This window comes from Elephas maximus, chromosome 25 (assembly GCF_024166365.1).
Source record: "Elephas maximus indicus isolate mEleMax1 chromosome 25, mEleMax1 primary haplotype, whole genome shotgun sequence".
Lineage (NCBI taxonomy): Eukaryota > Metazoa > Chordata > Mammalia > Proboscidea > Elephantidae > Elephas > Elephas maximus.
Genome location: NC_064843.1, coordinates 24,410,333 through 24,431,018, shown reverse-complemented (window position 1 = coordinate 24,431,018; position 20,686 = coordinate 24,410,333). Strand labels below are relative to the sequence as shown.

Here is a 20,686-nt window from a genome sequence, read left to right as displayed (position 1 = left end):
TTCCCAGATGACTCGTGCATTTTTCAGCCCAGTCCATTCTTGAGCTCCAGGCCCCTGTATAACATTGCCTACCCATCACTGCCTCTTGGTTAGCTCAACATTTCAAACTCCTGTCTAAAACCAGGATGATGATTTAAGCCTCCTCCCCACTGTTTCTCCTTCCCCTTTCTGTGGTCTTCCAGTGTTCTGTCTCCATTAAGTGGCCTCACTGTCCATTCTGCTGCAAAAGTCAAAACCCTGAGCCTCACCCCTGCCCCCACTTCACTGTCCCTGTCCTCTCCCATGTGAAATCCATTTTACCTCCTGCTCGCAGATCATTCTCTTTCTCTCCAAATCTGCTTCCATCCTAGTTGGGTAGTTGGAGCTCAGCTGGAAAAATGGTTTAATTGCATCTACTCTGGTCGCCTCCAATCTGTCCTCCCTGGTGCAGTCAAAGTGCTTTTCTCAAAATGTAAATCTGATGTCTCACCTGTGTATAAATCCCCCAGAAGCTTCCCATTATCATAAGGACAAGCTTTGCATGACTTACCAGACCCTGCATGACCTGGTCCCAACACAGGTCTCCGGAAGACCCTGTCATCACCATGTAATGACTTTTTACATTCCCTTAAGGGGAAAACAGTTCAGTCATGACCATGACGACAGTTATATCAATATCTGGTGCCTCCATTCCTAGAAATGTTAACCTTTGAGGAAGGAGAAATTCTGATACTCGTAACGTGTCTTGCTCAGAGTCTCTTTGGAAATGACAGAATGGTGTTAAGTTTCAAAGATGGCTAATGGGTACAAGGAGGCTTGGTACACTATTCTCTTTGAAATTTTAAAAGTGAAAAAAAAAAAAATTCTCCTCAAGGTGGTGCTGGCTCACCTGTTTTCACTAGTAAATCCAGACACTTGTCATCTTGGGCCTGAGAAGCTGAGGTAGGTCAACTGCCTGGATGTCCCTGCTTAATCCTGCCGCAAATGAGACTGGTCCTCCTGCCTAAAAGGAGGTAATAAAAGGGGAACAGCTCCAATTGTGGTCCCCTGGGCACACCCATGGAGTTTGTCTCTGGACACTAAAATTTACTTCAGCTTGGAGGTCTGAGTGCTCGGACAGCAAGACTCATCCTTCAGAGAGGTTGGGAGCAGGGTGGTTAACAGCTGAAGATTGCCTAGCACTGTACGTGATGGGAAGCGAAGGGATAGTAAAAACCGTCCACTTCAGTTACTAAGGACACAGTTCAGGAAGGGCAGGCAGCCCTTAATTGTGGCCAGGTCCTAAAACACTCTAGCCTTGCCCCATTCAATACTTTGTCTCCTTGAGCTGCACTTGGCCTTCTTTTGGTCCCTTGGACTCATGCTGTTCTGCTGACCAGGGCCTTGCCATCCGAGTTCGACCTGCTTGGGATGCTCCCCACACCACCACCAAGGGCTTGCCTGCTCATCCTTCCGCGCTCACTTCAAGCATGACTTCTTCAGGGACCCTTCTTCAGCTGGGTCAAATCTCCCACATAGACAGGTAAAGCACTGTTTGGCTCCTCCTCCAAAATGCTTAAGCTGCTGCAATTCTGCAGTTTTGCCTTTGTGTGATTATCTGAATGACTTCCTGCCTCCGCTCTGGACTGTCAGCTTCCTGAGAGCAGGGACCAGGTCCACTCATTCACTCACCTCCCCAGCGCTACAGAGAGTCCCTGGCCCATGCAGACATTCCAGTACATTTGTTTAACGAACAGACGAATGCACAAAAGCAGTAGCTTTCGTTATTTTTACTACAAAGCTCCAGGCACAGAACTGAGAAAAGCACAAATGAAAGTACAACAGACATTTATGTAGAAGACGTTTAATGCAATAGCTTACACACACAGTTCAACAAAAGCAGTTCAACTCAAAAGTCAACATATTACAAAGAACTAGGAGGTCTGGAGGCGGCAAGGCCCTGCCCACAGAGGAAGGGCACTGGCCTCAGGGAGGCCTTGTTTCCCCTCCCACCTCCCAGCAGAGCAGCCACAACCACAGGCTCTTGAAACAGGCACCTCCATGCAGGAGGCAGCAGCACAGAGGGTCAAAAACAAAACCATCAAGGATCAGGGTTCTGCAAACCCATCAAATGAGGACCCAAACAAAAGGCACTGGGGCTCAGAACACAGGAGACTGCCAAAGGCAGGACGGGGAGGACAGCCCTGGAGAACCAGCTCAACAGGCTGCTGGGAAGTGGCAGGGCCAGGGTTTTCTAGAGTATCCCTTACCTCTAACCTGTGCTTCTACCCAGGAGCTCAGTGCTGCTCCTATGAAGAGATTAATCACAGTGAGGTGGGGTCTGGTGAAGCTACAGAGGTGCGTGCACTAGGTCTGAAGCATGCTTAGGGGAGGGACAAAGCCAGAAGTTTGCTAATGAGACCTGTTTGTGTGACCCACTAGCTGTCTGAGGTAGGAGGGAGTGGGCAACAGGGCATGGACCTCATACATCAGCTCTAGTAGGGACCTTTTCCAGCAGAACTGCACTGCACTTAATGTGAACAAGCAAAGCCTCGGGGGAAAAGGGTAGGAGGCCACGGCTTCTCGAGGGGAGAAGCGGGTGTTCAGAGCTCGCTCTGGGGCGTGCTGGGTCTCAGGAGCAGGCACAGAGGAAGGAGGCCCCTGGCTTCTCTGAGTAAGGTCAGGCAGAGATTTCCTGCTGCCCCTTTGGGGTTTTATTTTAAACTCTGGTTAACTTCCTGCTGCAACTTCTGTGCGGGGCCGTTCTTGGGCTCAATTTGCAGGAGGCTGCTGATGTCTGCAAGGCTGGATTTATGGTCCTAGCAGAAGAGAGGAGAAGGGTGTGGGGAAGGTACCCTGACAGCTTGTGGGATCCAGCTGGGGTGGGGACAGCGGCTGAGACGGCAAAGGGGTCTCAACCCCCAGCCGGCAGGCCTGCCCTGAGCTACTCTGGGGCCCCTTATGGAAGGAAAGTGGCAGACAGCCCTTACCTGGACTGTCCGTGAGAAGTGTTACCACAGGCACACAATCAGTAGCGACACTGGTGCTTTTTCTCAGGATCTTTTTACCTTGAGTGCCTTGTAAGCTTGAGCCCGTCTGTAAAATGCCTTCACATTCTTTCCATCCAGCTTGAGGGCATCCGTACAGTCCTTCACTGCTTCCTTGTACTGCTTCAGGGCCAGGTAGCAGAGTGCTCTGATGGGGACAGACTGTCTCAGAGGTGTCAGTCACTTCCCAGGGGTCCACCCAAAGTAGTTGGCGGAGTCATCTAAGATTTGCTGAACACCTTCTCTGCTAGTTGCTTTATATGTTCTGCAAAGCCTCACAACAATTGCAGCCCCTTCTTATAGGTGGAAAACACTGGCTTAGAGGAAGGGTGAGAGGACCTGCTCAAAGTACCAGCACTAGGATTCAAACCAGGTCTGCGTGACCGCAGATTCTGATCTCGTTTAGATCTGTCGTTCTACTTCGCTCTCACATACCGTGCTCCTTCCAGGAAAGAAAAGGCTTCCTGAAGCCTTCCCCTAACCGATTAAAAAATTATCTACCAAAAAAACACATAAGCAAATACTGAACTCTAGTTCCTGATATGCACGTGGACGTGTTGAGGGGTGAAATGTAAAGACGTCTGCACCTTATTTTGAAATACAGGGCACAACGAGGATTGAAATAAGCCAAAGACTGCACTGCTCCATACAGGTGCACAAGGATGAGCATTAAAACACGGTCCCCAGGATATGGTGTAATTTCAGCCACAATGGATAGAAAATTCTGTTTTGCATAAAGTTATCAGTTCTCTGAATTTATAAATTCAATGCAATCACAACCAAAAGCCCAACATGATTATCTTTTCGACCTTATCAAACTGACCCTGAGGTTTAGCTAGAAGTACAAACATGGGAAAATGGCCAGGGATCTTCAATAAGAGAGAATGAGGAAAAGACCAGCCTTAAAGATATTATAAAGCAACAGTAATTAAAACTGTGTGGTATAGATAAATGTACATAAAGAATAGTATCCAGAAAAAAAAAAAAAAAACCTGTCTGGCTGTGGTAAAAATCCAGGAAAATGGGTTAATAAAGGTCCCCAGCAGTGTGAGGTAAGCAAGGCGAAAGAGAGCCCCGAGGAGGTGTGAGGAGATGCCACACAAAGATGAACAAATGGGCTGCAGCCCTCTTTTTCAAGTTAGCCTGGCAAATTGAGGCACCCCTGGGCCAACCAGCCAGTAAAACTGTAGGCCCCAAATTCCTTAATCAAAACTCAAAAATCCCAAAAGCATTATTAACTAAAAGTTCTATTTTCAACTCATTTGGTGGCAAAGCCTGATGTGAACTAACATGAGGCTACTTAAGTCTTTTCTTATCCTACCCTTCATAAGTGTGAAATTCCCATGTGTTTCACTGTAGAAATACTAGTCATTGACTTCAGCAAGCTGCCCCAGACCCTGCTGGGATGTAATGTAATTCAGTATGTGGGCCATATTACCTTTCTAAAACATTCTGCAACACATTTCATCCCAAGGATCTTGGATAAGGAATGATGAGTTGTAGCAGATCCAAGAATTTTGAACTAGAGAGCAGTATGTGTACATGTGGTAAGGAAGGAGAAAAAGATAACATTTTTAAATAAATGTTTTATAATAAATGTTTGGATCAAATGTGATCCCTGGCTGAATGTGTGGAGCTTCTCTGCCCCTCATCTGACAGTGGTGAGAATCACCGACCATCAACAGCAGCTCCTGGGGCGGGGCCTTTTACCGTCTCCAAGGCTAACCCCTCAGCCAGACCGGTCACCTCTCGCTCCCAGCCAGCACAGCTACTCCACACCCCAGCTCTGGGCTAGTGCTCTCAAAGAGGAGACAGTGCCACATTTCCAACAGGAGGCTCTGGTAGAAGCCATGGGGTAAGGAGCAGGGGAGGGTGGAGAGAGGAGAGACGAAGAGCCGTGTGTTACGGCTATATTTGTATAGCAAGCCCGCTGCTTTTACTTATACTTCTTTGGGGTGGTTACTCAAAGTTCCGGGCAGGGGGGCTGCCAAAACCCAGGCTACCCTTTGGCATCCCTCTGTTTCTACCCCATTAAGAGAGAGTGAATGCTCCCAGGAGTACCTACCTCACAATGACTGACAAAGGTATGAATGCATATTTTGACTTACACTGAATAAATGCTCAGAATGAAGAGCCCACCAAAGTCCAAGTGAAGACCATGGGATGAAAAACCCAATGCCCTGGCATCGCCCAGGCCAGCAGTTATGTAGACGATACCTGTTGGTATAGGTGGCGGATTCCAGGTGACTAAATGAGAGGCTTTCGCTGTACTTCTCGATAGCTTTCTTATGGTTTCCCTTCTTTACAAACTCATTGCCTTCTTCCTTCAGAACTCTGGCTCTCTCCACATCCCCAGCAGAAGGCACTAGACATCCAGAGGGAAAAAAACATGGAGCAGGTACCAAGTGAGATCAATGAGAACTCTTCAGCAGCATCTCTTCGAAGTTGTCTCCAACCCTCTCTTCCCCACAAGTTTGCTACACTGTAAAGCATCTTCCTGATTGATTTCTCCCGAATTTATGGCTTCTGGGAAATTAAACATAGTTTCTCATCCAAAAGAAGTTGGGAACCCCTGATACACACCACATACATGATAAAAAGCAACCCAGGTTCTAGCCTTGGTACTGTCACTCAGTAGCTGGAAGGTCTTGTGTGACCAACTTAACTCTTTTAGACTTCAAGTTCCTCACCAATACAGTGGGGACAATACTTATTCCACACAGGCAGGATCAAATATGAGAATATACGAGAAAGTACCAAGCACTCGGTAAACTTAAAGCAGGTGAAAAAGTGCTAATAAACAAGCATCAGGTAAAGAAAGGGGGTAGTTTTGGCTTCCAGAAAAGGGCAGATGGGCCCACTATTCCTCCACTCCGGTTTGGTCTGTGCCTGTGAGTGTCCTTCCTCACTAACAAGCAGCTCTGCCCCAGCCTTTGCAGAGAGAATAAGGTGAAATCCAAGCTGCTCAGCCTGGTGCTCAGGCCCTTCGCTGCTCAGCCCCACTGAACCAACTCCAGACTCAGCTCCAACACCACCTGCTCTGTTAGTTTTTAAAAACTATAAACTACCAAATTTTTATGACAGGGTAAGGCGTTAGGAATAAAACTAACACCCTTGCACTGATCCCCGGCTTATAAGACAGAACATTACTAAGACCTCCGAAGCCCTATGGCCCCTACCCAACTCAGTCCATCCCGGAGGAAACCATTATCCTGAATTCTGTGCTTCCTTCCGTTGTTTTTTTTTTTTAGTTTAACTGCTCTTTAAAGTGTTATAAAGCAAAGATGTCATCTTGAAGACTAAGGTGCACCTGACCCAAGCCATGGAGTTTTTAATTGCTTCATATGCATGTGAAAGCTGGACAATGAATAAGGAAGACCAAAGAACCGATGCCTTTTAATTATGGTGTTGGCAAAGAATATTGCCTACACCACGGACTGCCAGAAGAACGAACAAATCTGCCTTGGAAGAACAGCCAGAATCAGAAGCAAGGACGGTGAGACTTTGTCTCATTAAGTCCAGATATGTTATCTGGAGGGATTAGTCCCTGAAGAAAGACACCATGCTTGGTAAGGTAGAGGGTCAGGGAAAAAGACGACGACCCTCTATGAGATGGAATAACACTGTGGCTGCAATAAGGAGCTCAAGCGTAACTATTGTGAGGATGGCATGGGACCAGACAGTGTTTCTGTTGTACGCTATGAGTAGGAACTAACTCAACAGCACCTAACAACGACAACAGTCTGTAAACCCTTTTTTTTTTTTGAAAAAAAAAAAAAACTTTTCTTTTTTGTTGCTAGCTGCTGTCAAGTTGGCTCCTGACTCCTGGTGACCTTACGCACAACAGGACAAAATGCTGCTTGGTCCTGTACCATCCCCATGATCAGTTGCACATCAGATCATTGTGACCCAAGGGATGTTGCCACTGGCTGTCTTCTGGAAGAAGAGCACCAGGCCTTTCTCGCTAGTCCACCTTAGTCTGGAATCTCCACTGACAGATGGGTGATGGCTGTGCCTGAGGTGCACTGGCTGAGAATTGAACCTGGATCTCCGGCATAGAAGGCGAGAATTCTACTACTAAACCACCAATGCTCCCATCTAGGGAACAGTGGGGAATACTTACCAGGCTCCCACAAACCAGAGTGAGTGCTACCCCTGGCCTACCCTCTCTAACACCCACAAGTCATTTACAGGGCTCCAGCCCTGCTCCCCTGGCCCTCCCTATGCTCAATACTTGCAGCATGCTGGGCTGAGAACACCTTCCGGATCAGCGTCAGGGATTCCAGCTGAGCCCCTTGCTGCGAAGCAGCTCCTCCCCAACCCACCTTACATAGCAGAGGTGGACGGTCTCCCGTTTCAGGCTTCCCAGCTTTATCTCCCTTCTCCTACTCATCCTCTTCCAGGAGTTCACCCTTCCTCAGCCAGTGAGTGTGTTTCTGGGGAAGCACTGCCCTCCAGCTATAGAGGTGGAGCGGGTGGCTTAGGGCTGAGCTAATCATGAAATCTTATCCCCTGGTCACAGTGACTAGTTCAGAGTATGACCTGTCACCAAATGTAGGCCAGAAAAAGTTGAGAAAATACGTGAGCTAGGGGCTTTGGGGAAAGAGATCTCTTTTCCTAGGAAGTATCTGAAAAAGACTTTGTCTCTTTCTTTTTCCACGTCCTGAGGCATGGTGTACAGATGAGAGGCCAAGAACTATGCAGCTATTTTACTACTAGGAGAGCCAATAGGGAGCGCAGTGCAGAGAAATGGAGAAGAGCCTGAAGATGTAGTGAAATGCTAGATAAAACCTCGCCTGAACCTGAATCTCTCGCCTTTTCAGTTATATTATCTTTATAAAGTTGAGTTTTCTGTTCTTGGTACCAAAAGCATCCTAAGTGACACACCCCAGTTGCTGCCAGAGGAAAGAGAGGGCACTAACTCGCACAGGCTGGGAGCTTTACATGCCTTACAGTATTTCATCCTCACAGCTGCTGCGTAGGTTTTATCATCACCCTCACTGTAGCTAAGAAAACAGTCTGTAAAAGGTTAAAACTTTTTGTTGTTGTTGTTTAACTTTGTTTATAAGATTACTTGTACAACGCAGCTTAAACAAGGCCAGTCTTTACAGGACTACGCTAAAGAAAACGGTCGCAGGGAGACTGCGTGACTCTCTGGGGAGGGAGTCACAGTTTACCCTTGTTCTTTGCTGTTGTGGGTTCTTTGGGTTTGCTTTTAGCTGAATCTTTGTGATTCTCCGAAGGCCTGGAATCCCATCTCTTCTGAGCTGAAACAGGCACGACGGGGGTAGGAGGCAGCTTCTGACGCCAGTCGGGCCCCAGGGAGTCCATGAGAGCTCTGGTCATTCTGGAAAGGAAGGCAAGGTTGCAAGGTTTCCAGCTGGGCCAAGAAGATACTCGTCCTCTGATAAAGCCAAGGGAGGTAGGCCTTTTCAGAAGAGCCAGAGTTCTCATCCACCTCCTGGTCTGAACCACCCCCTTTTCTATCCTTCCTTCATGCTGCAAGAAAGGAACAGGAGCCTGTCACCCATAAATGCCTTCTTCTCAGATCAACCACCAGGACGCTCTTTCCCTGCCTGTCCCTCGAGCTTGGCCACACTACGTTAACTTCATAGTGGTGATCTATTGCCTTTTATGGTTTTATGGAGGCAAGATGCCTAAACCTTGCCTCCGTAAAACCACACATTCACCAAGAAAGGATCATGTATTCTAATTATTTTGTACTTTCTCACTGGATCTAGTACAAGGCCATGCAAGCGCTTGGCATTTGATAAATACTCGAGATTTTAAAAAATGCAAATCATATCAAGTCATTCGCAAATCTTAAAACCCTTCACTGGTTCCATTTCCCTAGGCTAACACGGCCTGTGAGATCTGGTCCATCCCCCGTCTTCATCTACACTGTGTACCACGTTCCCTTTTGTCTGTAAGTCCACGGCTTTACACATCCGTTTTCCTCTATCACTTCCCATTCCCACCTTCTAGACCCAGCTGACGCTTGTTCCTTAAGTCTTGGGTTAAAATGTTGCTCAGTGGCTGTGTTCATGTTGTTAACTACTGATCTGTAGTACTAGGAGACTGCCCACACCCCTCGGGGCCTATAAATACACATTGAATGTGTGGATAAAGCCAACTGTACACTTTTTTTGCTCCTACAGCCACATTCCTATACGCTACTGGGATGAAAACCACACAGGTTGACACCACTACAAATTCAGGGTCTCCGACTAGGCCCCTAAAGCTGTTTTCCTGGTTGGCCCAGCTATTTTAAACCTCTACTCTCCTCAAACCTGTTCCCCAACCCATCTCCTTTTTCAAAGCAAACTTCCTCATACTCTTAAGTACAAACCTACCTGCATGGGCTCTTACCCCTTCCTACTTACTTCTCTCCTGCCACAAGAGAACATCTCCGCCTGTCTCGCAGGGCCCTCGCTCAGCCAACACCACCCTCTCCTAGATCTTCATCTTTTCTCTGTATCAACTCCAACCTCAGCATTTAAATCCCCTGAACTCTTTCTTCACTTACAAAACCCTTCCTGGACGCTCCCCTCCCTCCCTGAACAGCCAGACTTCTTAAATCCACAGCCATCTGGCTGTTGACCCCACTGAACTGAATTACCAGTGACTACTTCATTGCAATGAAAAAAAAAAAAAAAAGTTTTTTTTTTTTTTCATTGCTAAACCCTTGGGCTACTTAAATTCATTGCAACACCTGACACTAATGGCATCTCCATCCTTCTGAAAACACTCCCCCCCGTGACACTAAATGCTCCACCTGGCCTCCTACCTCTCTGGCTACTCCTCCTTTCTGAGCTTTCCTTATCAGTCTCTCAAGTGTTGGGAGTTTCTCAGAGTTCCATCCTCTTCCCATTACACTCTTGCTGTGGTGTTTTTTCCTCCCCCAACCTCAATGCACCTCCGTGCCGATGACTCTCAAATCTGAATGTCTGGCCTGTATATTCTCTTTGCTGCCAACCTGTGTAAATTCCTGCTGCCTTCCTCACATCTCTGCACTCATGTCTCAGTCATCTCTATCTCAATGTCAACAACCTCTCTTAGATAGCCTCTTCTGTTCCTCCCTTCTTAGCACCCCCTAACCACCAAGCTTGCTGATATACTTCATTAAAAAAAAAAAAAAAATAGCATCCCTTAAATTGGTCCCACCATTCTCTTTCCACTATCTCCACCACCCTCCTGGATTACCGTTCCCTCACACATACACAAATTACTGTCTCTCATCATGCCATCCCTCAACATGGCAGCCAATGAGCTTTTCTCTAAAATACAAACCTGCTCATGTTATGAGGCTGCTAAAGTCCCTCTCCTGATGCCTCGTTGTGCTCAGGATAAAGTCCAGGCCCATGAACTGCAGGCCCTTTGTGATCTGTCCTCACCGACCCATCCTTAGCTGAGAAGTAATTCTGACTTCTCAAATACCTGCTAAATACAAAAGCAGCTGCTTCTTCCATACATCCCCTCCACCCCCCAATACTCATCAGGAGTTTCCTAAGCCTAGTCCAGAAGGATCTCCCCAGAAGGCATCCCAAGTACTGCCCAGACCCAGTCAAGGAGGACAAGGGGTTTCCACAGAGACTGCGTGCAGTGAACTGGGCTCACCTGTTGATGCCTTCCAGGGCTGACGTCATACTCTTATCAATCTGCAGCACAGTCATGTAATCGACATAAGCCAGTGGGTACTTCTCCAGAGCCTCATAGGCAGCTGCCCGTCGCAGCAGAGGCTTAATGCTGAAGGGAACCAAGCCCAGTGCTCTAGAGTGGGAGGCAAGAGTGTTTGTTATCTGGCTCCTGAGCCACCAGCACTCCGCCACACAGTTCCTTCCAGGCAGGTCAACTGCAGCACTTTGTTATATTGGAGGTTACTTCTGGCTAAGATACCACTAAAAATCTCAAACCTTAGAACAAGGACTTCTTGACTTGGACTGAAACAGAAAGGAGGAACAGGCCAGAGAACCACTAATATTATGGAAATCGTATGCATGTGTACCAGTGCTCCTAGTCTCAATCCCCCCAAAGTCAAGAGTGAATGCCTCATGATTTTCAGCATGCTCCCATGTGTTCTCCTGAGCTGTGGCCTGGTGGGAAGAAGAGGCTTTGGAGTCATATGCGGTAGCGTATGAATTCCACCTTGGGATCCCAGGCAAATCACTTTACTGCCCCCATCTTCAGCTTCCCAGTTCTCGCACGGGAAGGATGGTAAACTCACCCCATGGAGTGGCTATGAGCACTAAAGGAAGCAAACCTGACACAGGGCCTGGTACAAACCAACTGAGTCCAGGCTCTGTGAGCATGCTCACCCCCCTCCTCAGCTGTTTATCACAGTGTAAGCATCTAAGGCAATGTCATAGGACGTCAGATCTGAGAACATATTACAGTACATGCGTGAGTTCAGTGATGAGAGAAGGCAATAATAAAATAGCTTGGAGAAGGCAGATGATAAAAAATTTGTTCAATGTCCTCTAACCAGTAGTAACCAGTTGTCAAGCTGATTTCAACTCATGGTGACCCCATGTGTGTCAGAGTAGAACTGTCCGCCACAGGGTTGTCAATGGTTGATTTTCTGGAAGTTGATCACCAGGCCTTTCCTCCAAGGCACCTCTGGGTGGTCTTGAACCTCCAACCTTTTGGTTAGCAATCAAGTGTGTTAATTGTTTGCATCACCCTGGGACTCCTACAGCTGGTCACTGATAAAGACCACTTTCTCATTTTCTTTCTTTTAAGATGTTCTATTAACCCCCATCTCTTCCTCCCCTCTTCTCTCTTACAAATACACACACACACACACACACACACATCAGGGAAACAACTGGGCAAGCTAATCACTGGTATGCAATTCCACCTCATCTCAGGACCTCAGTATCACAGAGACTTTAAGACCTACCTTGAACTGCCCAGCCTACTCTTTTTGCAGCAGCAGTGCAGCTGAGACTCCTGAAAAAAGTCAGGGGCCGTAAGGACCAAATGGGACCCCCCATTCTCAGTGACTTGGGAAAAGCCACCTCCTAATACCACTGATGTAACTGGTAGGATCAGCCCACAAAAGGTACAAGCCGGATAAACCCAGCCCCCTCTTCTGAGACCCTCAGGCATCCTGAAAGTTATCCTTGGTCACTTACAAAGTACAATCTTTGATGCAGTCTGAGCAGTTTCCATTCTTCAAGTGGCATGCCGCTCGGTTGGAGTAGAGAACACTTTCTTCTTCAGGGTCCGAAGAACCTGCTCTCGTGGAGACTGAAAGAGAGAAGATTATGAGGTTGGGAAACTGATGCCTGGGACACAGGACTGCATGTCCCACCCCAAGCTCTCTGGGCTCTGGTGAAAGGCAGCAGAGATGACTTAAACTGATTAGGCTTGTTGGTCTGATGGGCTGGCATGTTTGTCATTGTTACAGGAGAGTGAGGACACTGACCTTTCTGCCTTCCACAAGGGCACCAAGCATATTCTCATTTACTCACCTGCCACTGAACTTGGTACACCAGGCAAAGAAAAATATGAAATAGCTGGTTGTCTTAAAGACATCCATGCTGTAACTATTTGTGTGTGTGTACTTAATCTTAGTACAAAAAGCATGTAAACTTAATGACAAAAATAATGAACAGTACGGTACCTGCTGTAATAAACAGGCTGACCAAGTGTTGTGGCGATATAGAGACTAACTCTACCTTGTCAAGTCACAGGGGACTTTGCCAGGGAAGTGATATCCGAGCTAGGTCTTGCAGGATTACGAAGAACTTAATCAGGGGAAGGATTCAGGCCACCCAGCGGGGTGGAAAATTATTAGAGAGCTGACAGTTCTTTAAGGAGCCCTGGTGGCACAAATGGTTAAGTGTTGGCTGTTCAGACCCACCTGGAGGCTCCTCAGGAGAAGGATCTGGCAATTTGCTTCCGTAAAGATCACGTCCAAAAAACCCTATGGATCAGTTCTAGGGGTTGAAAGTTCTCCAAAGGCAGCCTTTACCCTCAGGAATCTCAGAAGCACTTTTTTTTTTTTTGGCCTGTTATGGATTGAAATGGGTCCTCCTAAAATATGTTTAAATCCTAAACCCCTGTACCCGTGGATATAATCCTGTTTGGGAATAGAACTTTCTTTGTTACATTAATGAAGCCATAACCAAAAACCCATTGCCATAACAGTGTAGGGTTTATTTTAAGCCAATCACCTTTGAGATGCAAAAGAGCAGGTTAGGCATAGAGAAGGAAGCACAAATGGAGGGGAAGATACACACCAGGTGGAGACTGGAGATTGCTAAGGAATCCAGGAACAGAAGCTAAAGAGAGACAAGGACCTTCCCCCAGAGCCACAGGGAGAGAAAGCCTTGAATTCAGACTTCTATCCTCCTCGGGAAACCCTGATGGTATAGTGGTTAAGTGTACCGCTGCTAGCCAAATGCCTGGCAGTTTAAATCCATCAGGTGCTCCTTGGAAACTCCACGGGCCAGTTCTCCTCTGTCCTATAAGGGTCACTATGAGTTGGAACTGACCTGATGGCAAAGGGGTTTTTTAGCCTCCTAAACTGTGAGAAAATAAATTTGTTAAAGAAACCCATCTGTGGTGTTTCTGTCATAGGAGCACTAAGAAATGAAGATTTTTTTTTTAATAAGTTCTTTTAAAGTTACTGTTCTACCCACTTCACATCCAACAAGATGGACATAAACAAAAAATGAAAAATAAGTGTTGGTGAGGATGTGGAGAAACTGGAATGCTCGTACACCGATACGCGGCTGGGGAGAATATAAGATGGTACAGCCACTGGGGAAAGCAGTTTGACGGTTCCTCCAAAATTTAAACATGAAGTTAACACACAAACCAGCAATTCTGCTCCTAGGTACATGCCCAAAGGGACTGAAGACAGGTATTCAAACAAAAACTTTACATGAATGTTCACTGCAGCACTATTTATAATAGCCAAAAAGTGAAAACAACCAAATGTTCATCGGCTGATGAATGGAAAAGCAAGATGTGGTCTCTCCACAGCACAGCAGGAAGTACTGGTACACGCTACAACTCGGATGAACCTTGAAAACATTACGCGGAGTGAAAGAAGCCAGTCACAAAAGGCCACATGTTGTATAATCCTATTTATATGGAATGTCTAGAATAGGCAAATCCATAGAGACAGAAAGCAGATTAGTGGTTGCCAGGGGCCTGGGGAGGGGAGAATGAGGAGTGACTGCTTAACAGGATAGGGGCTTTCCATCCAGACTGATAAAGCCCTGGAACTAGATAGCGGTGATGGTCGCACAACACTGGGAATGTACTTAAGGCCACTCAATGGAACACTTTAAAATGGTTCAAATGGTAAATGTTATGTGTATTTTACCACAATAAATTTTTTTTTCAGATGACAAAAGGTAATACATGTTCATTTTAGAAAATCTGGAAAACGAACATAAAAACTGCACACCATCATGACCTCACCTATTGTGAACACTTTGGTCTTTCATTTCAGTCCTACATGCACAGGTAATTGAAACTGTAACACATATACGGTTTTTAATAACTTTTCCTATTTAACAATCTATTGTGGGCATAACTGAATAAGCCTAGGAAGCATCCCTTATAACAACTACAGAACAGAACACGAAGGCCACAGCTACCACCACTGGCTGCCACACTTCACAATTCCACAGGACACTACCATATGTAGTGTGAGATGTGAAGCCAAGCACGTCCCATCTCAATCCTCTCCAGGAGACAGGGAGGCAGGCCTAGTATCTCTCTATTCATCTTTTCAGGTTCTCTCTTGAAAAATCTGAAATGTAGAAAACGATGTAACAGATACCTAGTGTCTGCCACTAAATCTAGCACACATTATATTTGCTTCCAACCTTTTTTTATTTTTGATCTGGCTAAAGCCCCAATCTTTTTTGTTACTCCCTCCCCTGGTCCCCAGAGGCCAGCACAATTCTAAATTTGGTGTGTAGCATTCTCATGCAGTTTGTACACCTTTATTACACTATGTATTCACAGGTCAGACACAGTGCCATTTTGTATCTTTTAAAGTATTTCCTAAGTGGCATCGTGTTGCCTACCTTTCTGCAACTTGCCCTTTTCACTAAGTATCATGCTACCATGTTGATACATGATATCTTTCATTCAATCCTGACAATAACAAACATAATAAATTAATAACTTGTTTTTTTCTTATTTTGCCAGGCCCTGAACACAGGGGGTGTCCCGAGTGGGAATCCACTGCACAACTGTTTGTTTGTTTGTTTGAGTGAGACATCAAAATACAGAGATAAATACAAGTATGCAAAACCGGTAATGCATCTCAGCTCACTAGAGAAGGGTGGCTAAAGGCAGCAGTCGGGTATTGGAAAGGGAATCAGAGCCTAAAATCCAGCCTGAGATCCCGCACAAGTCCCTCAACCCTCCGACTGTGCATGCTTGCCTATCACATGAAAATCTTGCCACTTCACAGGCTGGCTGAAAGGGTTCCTTGTGTTAGGATGCTCCCTGCCCTCCTTTCAAGATCAGAGGAATCAAGGGACTTGCCCACAAATTACCTAGAAAATCAGTAGCAGGATCAACACCAAACTCTCACCCCCTATCAAATCTAGATACCAAGCCAGCTCTTCTAGGGACCTAGAATAAACCCATGCAAGCGCACAGGTTCTTCTAGGTCAGCCTCCACGGCTGGGATGAGAGAAAAGACAAAGGCAGAAACGTCAATACCTCAGATTCCTCAGTGACTTCATCACGAAAAGTTGGCATAAGGAGGTGGGCCTAAAGAGGACTGTTCTAGAAAAAAAGAAGGGGCAAAGGAGTGACTTGAAACTGCAAAAGTTCAAACAGACCGGAATTTGGAGAGGAGTTGCGGAGACCTCTATAGACGTCTAGCAAAATGATTAAGATGCTGGACTTAGTAATGAGAAAGATCCATACATACTCAAACCGTGGCTCTGACATGTCCTCACTGTGTAACCCCGAGGCAGGTAATTTAACTCTTCTGGACTCCTTGTCTGTAAAGTGGGTTAGAGAATGTAAAGGGCCTTCTTTGTCTTGTTATACACCCTGTTTACAGCACGCATTCAACAAACATTAACTGAAGAAAGAATACTTGGGGGAAAGGAAGGCTGAGCCATACATAACCTCAAGGATCAGAAGGGGAGACCTAAAGGACTGAGGACGAGGGACAGTAGCGTAGTGAAAACCAGGCAGAAGGAGAGCGCCAAGGAAGCTTCCCGCAGGATGCTAAAGTCAGGGGTGGGTGGCAGGGCCTGGGGGCGGCCGGCCGGGGGGAAGGCAGGCCCAGGAGAGAGCAGAGCGAGCGAGGTCTGCGCGGGCCGGCGGCGAGCGGAGGCAGGAGCACCGGGCCCGGCCGAGGTCCGCAGGGCTGGGGTCGTACCTCGCGCCTGCAGCAGCCGCAGCGCGCGGTCGTAGAGCGCCGAGGCCTCGGCGTACTGGCCGTTGCGGAAGCTCTGGTTGCCGGCGGCGCGGAGCCCCTCCACAGAGTCTGGGGATTTGGGGGCCATCGTGGGGAACGGCCGGCAAGTGGGGAGGAAGAGGGCGCCTCCGTCTTCCCGGCGCGTCGGAACCGCTTCCGGGATGAAGTGCCGGCTGCGCGCGCTGGATCCGCCAACAGACTGGCCGGAAGGGGGCGGGGCGGGGCGGGGCGGGGCCTCGCCGGCCGGCAGCACGTAACCCCGCCCCCTGCTCTTGATCAGTTCGGAATTGAGGGGCCGAAGCTCTCTAGCGTTTAGGGTTTCGCTGGGTTAATTGTGCTGTCAGTCGCTGAACAGGAAACAGTGGAGGAAGCTAGGTTTCTGCTCTCTTGGAGCTTACAGTCTAGTAAGGCCTGACAATTAACTCAGCAACAGGTGAAAACAATAATTTCATAATGTGATTAGGGCTATGGGGAAAACAACGCAGGGTAAAGCAGTATGTAGTAACCACGTGGGGACTATTTGAGATAGGAGGAGGAAGATGGCTTCTCTAAAGGGGCAATAAGTAAGCCGAGCCGTAGAAAGATGTAGGGGATGCTGTCCCAGACAGAGGGAAAAGCAGGTGCAAGAGCACTGAGGCACCTAGTACTCTATAGATATTGATTAGATAAAATGAATGAAAGTACAGATAGATTCATGGATGAAGATCTTACAATATAATTTTTACCAAGGCATAAAAGGCCACCTAGCGTGACTTCAGCTTATCTCCAGCCACATCTGATTTCACTGTGCCCCACTTAATACTCCAATTCTTTTTGAAACTGCTTGTTGCCGCCTGCTGCACACTATCTCCCTCCGGGGCGGATTTCCTTTAGATACACTCTAAGGGGCTTCCAGGGAGAAAAACCTGGTGATCTGCTCCTGTAAGGATTTTAAAAAAGCAAAAACCTATTGCTGCAGAGTTGAGTCCAACCCGTAGTCGATTTTGATGCAGACTCATCACAACCTTATAGGACAGAGTAGAAATGTCCCATAGGGTTTCCAAGGCTGTACATCTTCATGGACGCAGACTGCCACATCTTTCTCCCTCAGAGCCGCTGGTGGATTCGAGCTGCCGACCTTTGGGTTAGCAGCCCAGCGCTTTAACCACTGTGCCACCAGGGCTCCTCCTGTAAAGAATACAGCCTAGAAAACACTACAGCAGTTCTACTCTGTCACATGGGGTCGCTATGAGTTGAAATCAACTGATGGCACCTAGCAACAACAACAATAACAATCCTGACTGAACCTGTAATACTCAACTCCCACATCATTTCCTCTGAAAAGTCTCAAACACATATTCTGTGCCTCCTCTGCTCCTATTGCTCCTTGGGCTTATCCTTCATTTGGCATTTATCACTCTGTGATTATCACTTTATAGATTTTTCTCAAAGAGTGGGAGGTCTTTAAAGGCAGAAAGTAGGTCTTCTTCACCTTTGTCTCCCCAATATCTATAGTGAAAGAGAAAGTTTATTAGGTGGTAACATCGACAGGGAGTCCAGCAGCAATGCAGGCTGTCTTCATGAAGTCCCAAAAATCAATTTCTAGATCAGAGCATATACTTCATTTTTGCAAGGATTACACAATGTTTTCAAGCATGTGGCCCACAGATGGGCGGATGAGTATACATCACAACTACGAGAAACTATTAAACTAAAGATATGCATGTCGGACATCTGGACTCTAATCTGTATGTTTGTAACAGGCAAAAAAAAAAAACTTATATGAAAATCTCTCAGCTAGTGGAACTGGCCTGCCAAGTTTACTCTGACCGAGGAGGTGAGGAGCAAGAAGGAAAGTTACAGACCAAAAGCTCCAGGCAGCCTTCCTAGCTGCCATCTTGCAGGCTGAAGGCCATCTTCCAAGAGAATAAAGAGGAGGGAGACCAAGGCTGCAATGAGCCCAGAAGACCCTGCACCCTTTTGGAAAGAGACCAGTGCAGCTGGTGCAATAAAAAAAACTTATAGGTTACTTAGAGTATGGCTATGGCATTAGTTATGTCAAGCTCTCAGTCGCCCATTTTGAAAAGGAGAAAACATGTTGCGAAGTGTTAGGGTCACACACTGCCCTTTGGGAGTTTACAGTTCAAATTATTTGTGTAAATTCCTAAACTCACCAGACTATAAACTTGCTGAGTGTTGGGTGGCTGTTCCATCTGAATCCCCTCAGGCCAGAGAAAGTCCCACCCAAGAAGAAAGAATGACACCTTGGTGGGGAAACCAGATGAGGCATACTGTGTTAGTGGTCTACTCAATAGCCTCCATCTTTGCTTCCAGAGTCCCGATTTTTGCCTGGAATTCTCTCAGGTCCTGGAAAGGAATCAGGATTGCTTCAAACCAATCACAGTAACCTCATTCTTTTTTGTCAGTGATTGGTCCAGAAGTGGGCATGTGACCCTGATCTGGCCAATGAGGTAAGAGGAAGGCTACTGGGTGCTTATGGGAAAGTTTGTCCTCCCTGAAGAAAAAGACAGGTACAAGATAGAATAATCTTTTTGGCTCTCTTTCTACTTTGGGTAGTGTTAGGTTAAGGATGTGATACCTGGAGGTGTGTGGTAGCCATTTTGCAACTGTGAGGCAATAAGTACAAGTATGAAGAGCCAACCAGCTGAGTAGGATGGGTGAGGAAAAATAAAATTAACATTGTTGAGCCACTGAATCAACCCTGGAACTGCTGACTTCAGGACTTCTTGTTGATAAACAACAAATGTCATGGCGCTGAGACAGATAGGGTTAACTGTGCTGGCGGACTAAGAGCTGTTAAAAGATTACCATCTGAAGTTGGGTAAACAGGAACCACACCCTGTCAACATGGGAAAGGTTGAAACAACCCATGAATTACTATCTCTTCTTAGTGTTTTTCTAGTCCCTTCCCCCTGTACAGGCGCCACATGCACAGAAGCCAGATGCACATACAACCTAATTAACATGCACCACCATCCTGAGAAGTACCTGTCCCTTGAAAGAAGCCCACTAAGTATTCATTACTCTGTTGTCTCCGCCGAACCCATATAATCCCTAGCCTTGCTTCCCTTTTTGAGTCAGTCTTTTGGAGAGGCTTAGTCCCCTACTGACTCCTTTGACTTGACCCAAGGAAAATAAACCTTGCTGAAGATAAAGTTTGCCTTTCACGTGTATTTTTACTAGGGAAAAGACAAGGACCCTTTGTGTCAGATTGGCGATTGGTAACAGTGCCTTAAGCTGTCTTTTAGATATTGTCAATTACTTGCAGCTGGATATGTCCTAATTAATACACCAGACAAGTACACTTGTGGCAAATTGTGTTTTTGAAAAATAGCCACAACAATATTTCCAGACCCACACGCTCTTCCAGAACCTTACAGCTCCCCCATCAAGAGATGGAATCTATGTCTCCTGTCATTGAAAATGGGCAGGTCTTTGTGGGCCCCTCAACAGTGGAAGTGACTCTATGTAACTTGCAAAGGCAGGCCATTAAAATGCACCACAGCTTCTGGACATGTCATATGTATGGAATCATATAATATTTGGTGCTTTGTAACTGACTTTTTGCATGCCTCACATTTCAAGGTTCATCCATGTTGTAGCACGTATCAGTTCTCCATTTCTTTTTATTGTTAAACAATATTCCATTGAAGGGATATACCACATTTTGTTTATCCAACCACCCATTGATGGACATTTGTGTTGTTTTCATTTTTCAACAGGTGACTTTTTGATATTAAGATCTCTCTCAGAGTTAGCCATCTCGTCAAGGCCGCATTTAACATAACTGGGGAAAGAATAGATACTACAGATGAAGTCATTTTAATAGGGTAATATGCACACAGATTGTCATGGATTGAATTATGTCCCCCCAAAAATGAGTGTATCAATTTGGCTTGGCCGTGATTCCCACTATTGTGTGGTTGTCCTCCATTTTGTGATTGTAATTTTATGTTAAAGAGGATTAGGGCGGGATGTAACACCCTTGGTTAGGTCACCTCCCTGATCCAATGTAAAGGGAGTTTCCCTGGCGTGTGGCCTGTACCACCTTTTATCTTACAAGCAGCAAAAGGAAGTAAAGCATGCAGAGAGTGGGGGACCTGATACCACCAAGAAAGCAATGCCAGGAAGAACGCATGTCATTTGGACTTGGGGTCCCTGCACAGAGGAGCTCCTAGTCCAGGGGAACATTGTCGAGAAGGCCAACAGAGAGAGAAAGCCTCTCCCTGGAACTGATGCCCTGAGTTTGGACTGTTAGCCTATTTTACTGTGA

The 20,686-nt window shown here is 46.5% G+C and overlaps 1 protein-coding gene across 3 annotated transcripts in view; it reads right to left on the bottom strand.

Moving 5' to 3' along the window:
- TOMM34 (translocase of outer mitochondrial membrane 34) overlaps positions 1-16,623 on the bottom strand; it is a 35,692-nt gene extending 19,069 nt beyond the window's left edge. The window contains exons 1-7 of one of the 3 annotated variants that reach the window (XM_049869855.1): positions 16,375-16,623; positions 12,140-12,254; positions 10,623-10,775; positions 8,183-8,352; positions 5,223-5,370; positions 3,027-3,153; positions 863-982 (exon numbers count right to left, since the gene is read on the bottom strand). In XM_049869855.1, the coding sequence (XP_049725812.1) occupies positions 878-982; positions 3,027-3,153; positions 5,223-5,370; positions 8,183-8,352; positions 10,623-10,775; positions 12,140-12,254; positions 16,375-16,501 (945 nt within the window). In that variant the 5' untranslated portion in view covers positions 16,502-16,623 and the 3' untranslated portion in view covers positions 863-877. Of the gene's footprint in view, positions 1-862; positions 983-1,806; positions 2,778-3,026; positions 3,154-5,222; positions 5,371-8,182; positions 8,353-10,622; positions 10,776-12,139; positions 12,255-16,374 lie in introns of those variants that run through there. The other 2 variants (XM_049869854.1, XM_049869853.1) reach the window with 2 other exon arrangements.
- Between the last annotated feature and the right edge of the window lie 4,063 nt (positions 16,624-20,686).